The sequence below is a fragment of the Miniopterus natalensis genome, chromosome 9 (genome assembly GCF_054644295.1).
Source record: "Miniopterus natalensis isolate mMinNat1 chromosome 9, mMinNat1.hap1, whole genome shotgun sequence".
NCBI classification, from domain to species: Eukaryota; Metazoa; Chordata; class Mammalia; order Chiroptera; family Miniopteridae; genus Miniopterus; species Miniopterus natalensis.
The window spans coordinates 30,924,811-30,937,704 of NC_142089.1; the positions used below are offsets into that span (position 1 = coordinate 30,924,811).

At 35.8% G+C, this 12,894-nt stretch overlaps 1 protein-coding gene across 1 annotated transcript in view; it reads left to right on the forward strand.

Annotated features, from left to right (window-relative positions):
* The window catches only part of SCP2 (sterol carrier protein 2), a 77,148-nt gene that overhangs the window by 13,866 nt on the left and 50,388 nt on the right, over positions 1 to 12,894 (forward strand). Inside the window, exons 4-6 of the mRNA XM_016210833.2 lie at positions 4,406 to 4,537; positions 6,014 to 6,078; positions 11,157 to 11,283. Of these exons, the coding sequence (XP_016066319.2) occupies positions 4,406 to 4,537; positions 6,014 to 6,078; positions 11,157 to 11,283 (324 nt within the window). The remainder of the gene's footprint in view (positions 1 to 4,405; positions 4,538 to 6,013; positions 6,079 to 11,156; positions 11,284 to 12,894) is intronic.

Here is a 12,894-nt window from a genome sequence, read left to right on the forward strand (position 1 = left end):
TATCAGAAAACAAAAGATAAAATGCCTATGGGAAATCGTCACACAACAACAATCACCCTAAATGTAAAGGGACTGAACTCACCAATAAAAGGGCATAGAGTAGCAGATTGGCTCAAAAAACAAAACTCAACCATAGACTGCAAGGACAAATACAGACTCAAAGCGAAAGGGTGGAAAATGATACTCCAAACAAATGGCATCCAGAGAAGTGCAGGTGTAGCCATACTTATATCTGACAAAATAGAATTCAAGATAAAAAGGTAACAAGAGACAAAGATGGACAGTTTATAATGATAAAGGGGATACTACATCAAGAAGGCAGAACACTTCTCAATATATATATGCATCCAATCAGGGAGCACCAAAATATATAAGGCAACTACTAACAGAACTAAAGGGAGAAATTGACAAAAACAGTTATAGTAGGGAACCTAAATACCCCGTTGACAGCTATGGATAGATCATCCAAACAGAAAATCAGTAAGGAAATATCGGCCTTAAATGACAAAGCCTTTCACCCCAGAACATTCTTCTCCAGTGCACATGGAACATTCTCAAGGATAGACCATATGTTGGGACAGAAAACTAGCCTCAACAAATTTAGGAAGGTTGAAGTCATATAAAACATACTCTCTGGCCACAATACTTTGAAATTGGAAATCAACTGCAAAAAGAAAGCAGGAAAAGCCACAAATATGTGGAGCTTAAACAACATGCTGCTACAGAACAACTGAGTCAAAGAAGAAATAAAAGGAGAGATCAAAAACTATATAGAGACAAATGAATTACAGTATAACATATCAAAACTTTTGGGATGCAGCAAAAGTGGCAATAAGAGGGAAGTTTATATCATTACAGGCCTATCTCAAGAAACGAGAGAAATCCCAAGTAAACAATCTAACACTACATCTTAAAGAGCTAGAAAAAGAATAAAAGCAACCCAGATTCAACAGAAGAAAGGAAATAATAAAAATTAGAGCAGAATGAAATGAAATAGAGAACAAAAGGACAGTAGAAAAAATTAGTGCAACAAAGACCTGGTTCTTTGAAAAGATTAATAGGTTGACAAACTGGCTAGACTCATTAAGGGAAAAAGAAAAAACTCAAACAGAAATGAAAGAGGGAAAATTATGAGGGACACCACAGAAATACAAAGGATCATACAAGAATACTATGAAAGAGACTATATGCTACCAAATTCAATAACCTAGAATAAATTAAACAAGTTCTTAGAAGTATATAACCTTCTTAGACCGAATCATGAAGAACTGGAAAATCTAAATAGACCGATCAACAGTAAGAAAGTTGAAACCATCATCAAAAACCTTCCCAAAAGTAAAAGTCCAGGACCAGGTGGCTTTAGTAGTGAATTCTACCAGCCATTCAAAGAAGATACTTATCCTTCTCAAATTCTTCCAAAAAATTGAAGAAGAGGCAATACTTCCTAACTCATTTTATGAAGCCAACGTTACCCTGATACCAAAAACCTGGCAAGGACAACACACACACAAAAAGAAAACTACAGACCAGTATCTCTGATGAATGCAGATGCAAAAGTCCTAAACAAAATACTAGCAAACAGAATACAACAAGACGTTAAAAAGATAATATGTCACTATCACGTGGGATTCATTCCAGGGGTGCAAGGATGATTCAACATACACAAATCGATCAATGTGATATACCACATTAATGAAATAAAGGATTAAAGTCATATGATCATATCAATAGATGCAGAAAAAGCATTTGACAAGATACAACATCCACTTATGATTAAAATGCTCAATAAAATGGGTATAGAAAGAAAATATCTCTACATAATAAAGGCCATCTGTGACAAACCATCAGCTAATATATTTAGTGGTGAAAAACTAAAAGCTTTTCCTCTAAGACAAGGATGGCCACTCTTTCACAGTTACTCACTCAACATCGTACTGGAAGTCCTAGTTACAGCAATCAGGCAAGAAAAAGAAATAAAAGGCATTCAAATTGGGAATGAAGAAGTAAAATTATCACATTTTGCAGATGACATGGTTCTTAATATAGAAAATTTTAAAGACTCCACCAAAAAACTGTTAGAAACAACATACAGTAAAGTTGCAGGATACAAAATCAGTGTACCTATTTGATTTTGGGTGGTGACCGTACAATGCAGTAACAGATGATGTATTATAGAATTGTACACTTGAAACCCATATAATTTTACTAACCAATGTCACCTCAATAAACTTAGTAAAATAAAAAAGTCACCTGTCATCTCATTATCTGGAAATTATTACCATTAATTTTTAGTGTATGTCCTTCAGTAAGTATGAATCCATGTGAATACACATATACATACAATTTTCTCTTAAAGAAAATAAGGTCCTAGTATACATATTTTTTGGTAACCTGCTTTTCTCATTTTACTATGTTCAGTATTTTCCATGTCATTAACTCTTTTATACCATTATTAACATTTTGCAATTAAATTTTTTTTTTTTTCTGAAATAGATTAAATATTTACACGATAACAAAATACAAAAGGTGGATGGTTATATAGTGGAAAGTCTCCTTATTTCTGTCTCCCTGTCTCATGGTTCCCTTTTCTTAGACAACCAATTTCACTAATTTCTAGTGTATGATTCCAGAGGTAATTTATATATATATATACAAACAAGTATGCATGAGTGTAAGTTCCCCTTTTCCCTTTCTTTTGTTACACACATGACAGCAAAATGCGTATGCTTTTTTTTTAAATCCTCACTTGAGGATATTTTTCCATTGCTTTTCAGAGAGAGAGAGAGAGAGAAACATCAATGTGAGAGAGACACATTGATTGGTTGCCTCCCACATGAGCCCCAACCGTGGCCGGGGATTGAACCTGCAACCGAGGTACGTGACCTTGACTGGAATTGAACCCCAGACCCTTCAGTCTGCGGGCTGATGCTCCAACCACTAAGTCAAACCTGCTAGGGCTGCATACAAAATTTTGTAGTTTCCTTGTTTATGTTTAGTAGTTTTTGGTAACTATTCCACATTATATCATAAAGAGCTTCCTTGGTCTTTTTTTATGATATCATGGTGTTCCATAGAATAGATACATCATTTATTTAATCTACCCTCTCTTAATGAACATTTAGGATGTTCCAGTCTCTCTTCAGGATTTTTAATGATTGCGTGATATTTTAGTCTTGGGGATTTACTAGTTTATTTAGTAGTAGTAATGATATCCTGTTCTTGGACAGTTTAAAATTATTTCTACCCTGACCAGGTAGCTTAGTTGGTTAGATCATCCTCCCAATATGCCAAGGTTGTGTGTTCCATCCCAGTCAGGTCACAGACATGAAGCGACCAATGAATACATAAATAAGTGTAACAACAAAATTGATGTTTCTCTCTTTCTCTTTCTTTCCCTCTCTGCCTTCTTCTCTCTCTCTAAAAAAAGAAAATAAATCAATTAAAAAAAAATCCCTGGCTGGGTTGCTTGTTGATTAGAATTGTCCCAATGCACCAAGTTTTCGGGTTCCATCCCTGGTCAGGGTACACATAAGAAGCAACCAATGAATGAATAAGTAAGTGGAACAGTGAATCGATGTTTCTCTCTTTCTCTCACTGTCTTCCCCCTCTCTAAAATCAATAAATAAAAATTATGAAAACAAAAATTAAAAAATTATTTCTAAATTCTAATTGTTAAAAAAGGCTATATAGTAAGCAACATTGTAGATGAATATTTGTGCATATCCATGATTATTTCCTTGAGGCTTTAAGAGATCAAGAGAATTCTTGAATGGAAATTTACTAGGTCAAATAGATGCAGTATATTTATTGAAAAGGAAGTCTTGAACCCTGCTGTTTTCCCTGAAGACCCCTGGAGAGTCTTTGTATCTTCATATGTTTCCCATCACACTGCTCCAGCATGTCTGCCTTGGTGGCTGCATTACTTGGAAAAGGAGTCAAAGATCACTATTTTTCTGGAATTCTCAGGTGCACAGGATCTTTTAGACTTTTTGGAGTTGTGGACTCTTTATATGAATAGGAAATCATGGCTTTTTCATCAATTGGTACAGTTTTAAAGATTTATATCTAACAGTATAAATGAAATATTGCTTCCTTAATCATGTAGCCCTAGCCATATTGAATTGTTTGCTATTACTCGGTCATTTCTCAACTTTCCTACCTCTGTATTGTGTAAAGAATGTGCACATACATTTTGTGTTTTGAGAATTTTTTATATTTGCACAATAAATGATGTTTAATGCTAAAACTGTTTCTGAGTAAGGTGTTAATAGTGTATTGTTCTCTCTATATTATATGCTAGGCAAAGGCATAATACTGAAATATCATAATGTGGTATTATGTTGTGTTGCAGTTCCACAATTCCCATGCTGCATATATTAAAATTTTAATTTCTTTTTCTATACAGGTGACTCTACCTGTGGGCAGAGGGCTATCTATCACAGTTTGGGACTGACTGGAATTCCTATAATCAATGTTAACAATAACTGTTCTACTGGTTCTACTGCATTGTTTATGGCCCGGCAGCTGATTCAGGGTGGTGAGTAGTGCTTATTAGTTTAGTGTACTGAAATAAACGCGGGGCTGTTGATCCCTTTTATCATTTCTCCACACAATCATCAGAGGGATGGCTTTATAATGTATTTCTTAAAAAAATAACTTTATGGAGATGTGACTTATATGCTATAAAGTTCACCCCTTTAAAGTATACAATTCAGTATTTTTTAATATACTCACAGATTTATGCAGCCATCACCACTATCTAATTTTAGAATATTTTCATCACACCAAAAAGAAACCCTGTACCCATTAGCAGTTACTCCCCAGTTCTCCCTCCCCTCAGCTCCTTACAGCTACTAATCTATTTTCTGTCTCTATGGATTTGCCTATTCTGAACATTATATAAATGGATTCATATAGTATATGGCCTTTTGTGGCTTTCACTTAGCATTATGTTTTCATAGTTCATCCATGCTGTGGCATGTTACCTGGACTTCATTCCTTTTTATGGCCAAGTAAGATTCCATTGTATGGATGTACAACAATTTGTTTATCCATTTATCAGTTGATAGACATTGGGTTGTTTCCATTTTTTGGCTGTTATGAATAATGCTTCTATAAACATTTGTGTACAGTTTTTTGTGTGGCTTTCAGTTCTCTTGGGTATATATCATATTTTATATTTACAAATATTCTAGGATCTTTTATTAAGCCCTTTATTCTGTTCTACTGATTGATTGTTGATTATTGTTCCACTACTCAGTGTTTTATTGTTGGAGCTTTATAATGTCATACTATTTGATAATGCTAGCCTGTTCCCCTACCTTGTTACTTTTCTTTCTCTTTTAAACAAAAATTTTGTCAATTCCGTCTTGTTTTGCTGTTCTGTTGAACTTTAACATTATTTTTTTAGGTGCCTCCACCCTCCAAAAATTATTCTGTTGAGATTTTGATCAGGATTCTTTTAAAAATATATTTCTTTAATTTAGTGTTTTAAATTTCAAAATTACTTATTTTATATTTATTGTTCACTGAAACATATTTCACATTAATCAAAAGTTTTATTGCCCGGCCAGGTGTGGCTCAGCGGTTGAGTGTCGACCTAGGATCCAGGAGATCGCAGTTCGATTCCAGTCAGGGCACATGCCCGGGTTGCAGGCTCGATCCTCAATTGGGGGCGTAACAAGAGGCAGCCAATCAGTGACTCTCATCATTGATGTTTCTATCTCTCTCTCCCTCTTCCTTCCTTCCTCTAAAATCAGTAAAGATATATTAAAAAAAAAAAAATTTTATTAACATTGAGGATCAAAGAAAGAATTAAACACTTTCTTGATTTTCTCCCTTACCTAGTAGCATATAAGAATTTTTCTAAATTTTCACTTAAAAACTTTATCGGATTTTAGTATGTTTTTAAATTTTATATAAATTGACATACTTGTTTAAATTGAAGTATTTAATGTATTTTGTTGAGTGTCTGGAAATTAAATTTTTCAAAGTAATTACATTTTCTTTCTAGGTACGGCAGATTGTGTCTTGGCTCTTGGGTTTGAGAAGATGGAGAAGGGATCCATTTCAGCAGCAGTGAGTCTTGCTTACTGTTATTTTGGAGTTGTTATGACACCTTGAGAAAACTTTGCCCATCAGACTACCATAAATAGCATCTATTAATAAGCAACATAAAACATAACTTGGCACAGTTTTTAAATGAGTTGATATAACCCAAAAGCTAAAAAGTGACATTGTATGTGTACACATAAATCCTGATCTTTTAGAATAGTAAAATGTGATAGAGATCATTTAGTTCCACCTCTTTATTTTGTGAATGATGAAATTGATGTTCAGAGAGGTCCGATTATTGAATTTGAGATTGACTTATCTAATTAAATTGAAAGTCATTTATTCATTAGTTCAAAAATTAATTCCATTCAACTAATTGAAGATAATTAATAACATGTAGGACTTCTGTTTCTGGTAATGGCAAGCCACGTTGTTTGAACCAGTTCTTATACTGACGACTAGAATATTTGAATAAAATATAACCCAAATATCCTAAAACATCAAAGAGCTAATAATAGAGAGGAATTGCAAGTGAATGCCAGAAAATAAAGATCAGTATTTGAAAGTGCTTTTGCCTGAAAGGCCTTTGCTGATTAGGAAGCTGTGAGCTTCAATTTTGATGGCCCCTAGAATGAAGAGCAAAGTAGTTAAAGCTCAGGGCCTCCCAATATCAGAAGTTTAATAGCCACTCCCCACATTAAACTGTGACTCTGTAGGGGTAAATTCTTTAGGTAAGGGTGAGCCCAAAGTAAAACTGCCCCCCTTCCCTACTTTCTCTTTCCCCCACTTTCATGAGATTATGGGGAGAATTGCTTGGTACTGAGCAGAACAAGGGGAGGAAAAAGAAAAAGGGGCAAATAAATCCCAGAAGAACCTTTTACTGAGAATTAATAAACCATAGGCTATCCTTCATGTGGGATTGCTGCCAAAATTCTCGTTACCTGGGTGACCAAAGAAACCTCTAACCATTGATTGAGTCTAAATTGGTTCCAGAATGGTAGTAACGTAGGCACTTAACAGAAGCAAATGCAAATTTCCTTTTGGAGGAAAGCATCTCCCTTCTAGGCTTTGAGAACTCTTCAAATAAGTTTTCAAGGACAGGCAGTCAAAGAAAACCAATCATTAAAAAAACACACAGCACCGCCCGGCTGGGTGTGGCTCAGCAGTTGAGCGTTGACCTAGGATCCAGGAGATAGCAGTTCAATTCCAGGTCAGGGCACATGCCCGGGTTGTGGGCTCTATCCCTGGTAGGGGGCATGCAGGAGGCATCCGATCAGTGATGTTTCAACTCTCTCTTTCCCTCTCCCTCCCTCTCTTTGAAATCAATAAAGATATACTTAAAAACAAACAAACAAACAAAAATACATGGCACCATAATTGAGAATTAGGAGAAAGAAGCACAGTAAAAAGGGATCTTTGACGACTTCAAAAACTGAATTTATTGGACACAGATTTAGGCATGCTTCTATGTTTAAAGAAATAAAAGACAAGTTTGGAAATATCTTAAGGGTATAGGAAACTGCAAAAAGAGATACTACTGGCCTGAAAAGAAAAACAATAGAATTTATAGAAAAGAAAAATGAAATAATTAAAAATTCAAATGATAGGTTTGCTATCATATGTTATACATATGATATGTTATACATATGTTTCTGCAAAATACTTCCTGGATTATAGTGGATTTATAGATTAACATGTGGACATCTTACATTTTTAACAGTATTGAGTCTTCCAATCCATGAACACGGTTTATCTCTATTTAGGTCTTTGATTTCTTTCAGTAATGTTAGTTAGTTTTAGTGTTTAACTCTTTTACTTGTCTTATTAAAAATTTCCCACCCAGCCAGGCGTGGCTCAGCAGTTGAGCATTGACCTAGGATCCAGGCGATCAGGGTTCGATTCCCGGTCAGGGCACATGCCCAGGTTGCAGGCTGCAGCCCATCAATGACTCTCTCATCATTGATGTTTCTATCTCTCTCTCTCTTCCTCTCCCTTCCTCTCTCTGAAATCAATAAAGATATATTTGAAAAAAAAAATTTCCCTAGGTATTTTAAGTTTTTGATATTATTATAAATAATTCTTATTTTAATATTTAAAATTTCCAATTTTACATTGTATTTTGTGACCTAGCTAAACTCTCTTAATAGTATAGTGGTTTTTTAAAGATTTTCTAAGGCCTCACCAGTGTGGCTCAGTTGGTTGAGTGTCATCCCATGCGCTGAGAGGTCGCTGGTTCGATTCTCTGTCAGGGCAAATGCCCTGGTTGTGGGTTCAGTCCCCATTAGGGGGTGTGCAGGAGGCAGCTGATCGATGATGTTTCTCTCTCATCCATCTTTCTTCCCTTCCCTTCCCTTCCCTTCCCTTCCCTTCCCTTCCCTTCCCTTCCCTTCCCTTCCCTTCCCTTCCCTTCCCTTCCCTTCCCTTCCCTTCCCTTCCCTTCCCTTCCCTTCCCTTCCCTTCCCTTCCCTTCCCTTCCCTTCCCTTCCCTTCCCTTCCCTTCCCTTCCCTTCCCTTCCCTTCCCTTCCCTTCCCTTCCCTTCCCTTCCCTTCCCTTCCCTTCCCTTCCCTTCCCTTCCCTTCCCTTCCCTTCCCTTCCCTTCCCTTCCCTTCCCTTCCCTTCCCTTCCCTTCCCTTCCCTTCCCTTCCCTTCCCTTCCCTTCCCTTCCCTTCCCTTCCCTTCCCTTCCCTTCCCTCTCCCCCCCTCCCCCTCCCCCCCTCCCCCTCCCCCTCCCCCTCCCCCTCCTCCTCCCCCTCCCCCTCTCCCCCTCTCCCCCTCTCTCCCTCCCTCTCTCTCTCCCTCCCTTCCTTCCTTCCTTCCTTCCTTCCTTCCTTCCTTCCTTCCTTCCTTCCTTCCTTCCTTCCTTCCTTCCTTCCTTCCTTCCTTCCTTCCTTTCTTTCTTTCTTTCTTTCTTTCTTTCTTTCTTTTTCTCCCTTCCTATCTCTCTAAAATTAATGAAAACATATTTTTAAAAAAAATGATTCTCTAGGATATTCTTTATAAACAGTCATATAATCTATATACAAAGAAAGTTTTACTTCTCCCTTTTCAATTGTATGCCTTTTATTTTTCTTGCCTATTTTTGCCCTGGCTAGAATCCTCACAACAAATTGAAAGAGAAGTTATGAGAGCATTTATGTTTGCCTCATTTTTTATCAGATTTCACCATTAAATATATTAGCTGTAGGCTTTCCATAGATATCTTTATTGGTTGAGGAAGTTTTCTTCTATTAGTTTGCACAGAGTTTCTGTTGCGAGTGTATGTTAAATTTTGTCGCATGTTCTTTCTGTTATCTGTGAGATATTCTTATATTACTTGTTATTCTTATTTAGCTGGTTAATATGGTGAATTATATCAGTTGATATTTGAATATTAACCTATCTTTTATGTCTGAGGTAAGTGTTTTTAGTCATTATGTATTACCCTTTTTGTATATTATAGGATTTGATTTGTTAAAATTTTGTTAAGGATTTTTGTATCTATGTTCATGAGGGTGTTGGTTTGTTTTCTTTTTTATTTAATGGGTATTAAGATAATGCTGGCTCTTTGCCATTATGATATTAGCTGTGGGCTTGTCATAGATGGCATTTATTACACTGAGATACGTTCCCTCTATATCCACTATTGAGTTTTTACATAAATGGATGTTAGATTTTTTCAAATGCTTTTTCTGCATCTATTGAGATGATCATATTATTTTATTTTTCATTTTATTAATGTGATGCATCATGTTGATTTACTTGAAGCTGTTGAATCATTCTTACATCCCTGGGATAAATCTCACTTGAATATGGTAGATGATCCTTTTAATGTATTGTTGAATTCCATTTGTTAATATATATATATATATACTTAAAAACATATATTTATTGATTTCAGAGAGGCGAAAGAGGGGGAGAGAGAGAAATAGAAACATCAATGATGAGAAAGTCATTGATCGGCTGCCTAGCCTGCAACCCAGGCATGTGCCCTGACCGGGAATAGAACCCCGATCTCCTGGATCCTAGGTCGATGCTCAACCGCTGAGCCATGCTTGGCCGGGCACTAATATTTGTTGATGATTTTTGCATCTGTGTTCATCAGGGATATCTGCCTGTAATTTTCTTTTGTTTTGCTGTGAGGGTAATGCTGGCCTTGTAAAATGAGTTTGAAGGCATTTTCTCTTCTTTAGTTTTTTGGAAGAGTTTGAAAAGGATAGGTATTAAGTCTTCTTTGAATATTTGGTAGAATTCACCTGTGAAGACATTTGGTTCTGAACTTTTGTTTGCTGGGAGGTTTTTGTTGTTGTTTTGTTTGGTTTGGTTTTTTAAAATATATCTTTATTGATTTCAGAGAGAGGAAAGGAGGAGAGAGAGATAGAATCATTAATCAATCAGCTGCTTCCTGCACGCCTCCGACTGGGCATTGGGCTGGCAACCAGGAATCCAAGAGCGATCTCCTAGATCCCAGGGCGATGCTCAACCGCTGAGCCACGCCCGGCCAGGCTGTTTGTTTTGTTTTTACTGATTCAGTCTCCTTACTAGTAATTGGTCTATTCAGATTTATTATTTCTTCATGGTTCAGTCTTGGAAGGTTGCATGTTTTTGGGAATTTATCCATTTTTTCTAGGTTGTCCAATTTGTTGGCATATTACTGTTTATAGTAGTCTTCATAATCTTTCGTATTTCTGTTGTATCAGTTGTAACTTCTTTTTTATTTTGTTTGAGCCCTTGCCTCTCTCAGTGAGTCTTAGCTTTATTATTTATAGCATTATTTTTTACATTATTTATTACTTTTGTCCTCATCACCTTTCAGCCTCTCTCCGCCTCAAATGTAAATGCCAGATGCGCAAAGACTTCATTTGTTTTATTCACCTTGAGTAGTTATTGGCATATATGGGATTCTTTATAAATGTTTCTGAAAGAATTGTACCTCTTTGGTCATTTGATTATTTCCCTTGCCATGGTTTTGTGCAAAGCATTTCCTCACTGATATTACTCACATTGTCCATTTTTTGTTTACATTGTGCTTAGAATAAGCAAATGTCTTAGTAACACTGTAATAGTTGAAAGAGACACTATCATGTCAAACACTTACTAAATTTTGTTTTTTCCTCTCTCTTAGTTTTCAAACAGGACTAATCCAATGGATAAACATCTTGAGGTCCTAATGAATAAGTATGAGTTGTCTCCCCTACCAGTAAGTCCTCAGATGTTTGGGTTTGCCGGAAAAGAGCACATGGAAAAATATGGTATGTTAAAAAAAAGTTTTAAGGCTTATTGGTTAATGCATGTTATATACATATTATATAGATGTGATGAGAAACAACAGGCATTTATTACGGATTATATAATATATAAGGATTATATAATATATCCTTATGTATTAGGATATATATGATATAAAATGGTTTTTGCATTAAGTTGAAGAAATAGTCTATATAGAATTTAGTTGTAGAGAATGTATTTATGTATAAGATATTGTATTGGAACTACCTAGAATGCTCTAAAACCAGAAATTGAAATAGGAAAATTAACATAAATCTTGTCTGCTTTAGTTGTGGACTGTAAATTGAGGTTCATTAGTTCTGAAAATGATAATGAGACTTAAAGCTTGCTCTTGGTAATAGGTTTATATAGTCAAATTTTATTCCTAGTAGAAATTTTATTCTTAGTAATAGGTTTTTAACATCAAATTTTATTTTTAGTACTTAGTACATCATCTGTCATTCCATAGTGTTTTATGAGATTTGTCTTTCATGAATGATTTTTATTTTGTAGGTAAACATACTCATTTTTTGACCTATGCTCAGTAATTGGCCTGTGTTAGCCAGTTAAACATGGGATAATGTAGGTAGGATTTCTACTTTTCGTTGATTGTATGACCCCGAACTGGTGCCTTGTTGAGTACTGTGAGATAAGAAAGAAAATTTTCATGCTTGAAAGTTTAGCATTCCTATTTTTTGTTGGAAAAATATCTCAACTTTGATAGCCAAAATCAAGTAATCAGAAAGGAAAAATATCTTCAAGGAAGAATGGTGGGATTGTATAAGGGAGCACTGCCAGTTTTTGGCTATAGAAATTTTTTTTCTTGTACTGATTTCTTACCATTTTTAACTCCGTCTATTCCAATCTGGCTTCCCTCCTTTCTCAAGGCTACTATTGATTGCCATGTTGCTATATCCAGTAAATACTTTTCAAACCTAATTTAATAGACCTCAGCAGCATTAATTCCTTTTGATAACTTTTTTTTGAAGCATTGTCTTCCCTTGGCTTCTGCGACACCTCATTCTGCTGTTTTTTTCTTACCTCTTTGATTATTCCTTGTCCATTTCTTTTTCAATTAAATGATTCATTTAAAACATTATTGAGTTCTCATTATATTTCAGGCACTGGAATGCAGCAGTATGCCAGTCAGCTATTACTGTGTAATAAACCACTCCAAAACTCAGTGATTTTAAACAACAATTATTATTATCGTTTACAAGTTTGTAGATTGACTGGGAACCAGCTGATCTAAGCTGAGCTCAGCTCTTCTTGTCTGGGTTAATCATATGACTATAGGTTGGTTAGAGGCTCTGTTCTAGTCTTATTTGACTGGGTCATATGTCTGTCATCCCCCTCCTGGGACTAGACGGCCAGCCCTGCCATATCCTTTTCATGGTGAAAGCAGAAGCACAAGAGAGTAATCTGCAACATGCAAGTCCTTTTGAGACTTAAGTTGTTGACTAAAGCAAGTCACATGGCAAACTTGGAATCAAGAGATAGGAAAATACACTCTACTTCTTTTGTGGTAGTAAACTGCAAAGTCAGACAGCAAAGGACATCCAGGAGGGAAAAAGAGTTAGATACATTAATGCATT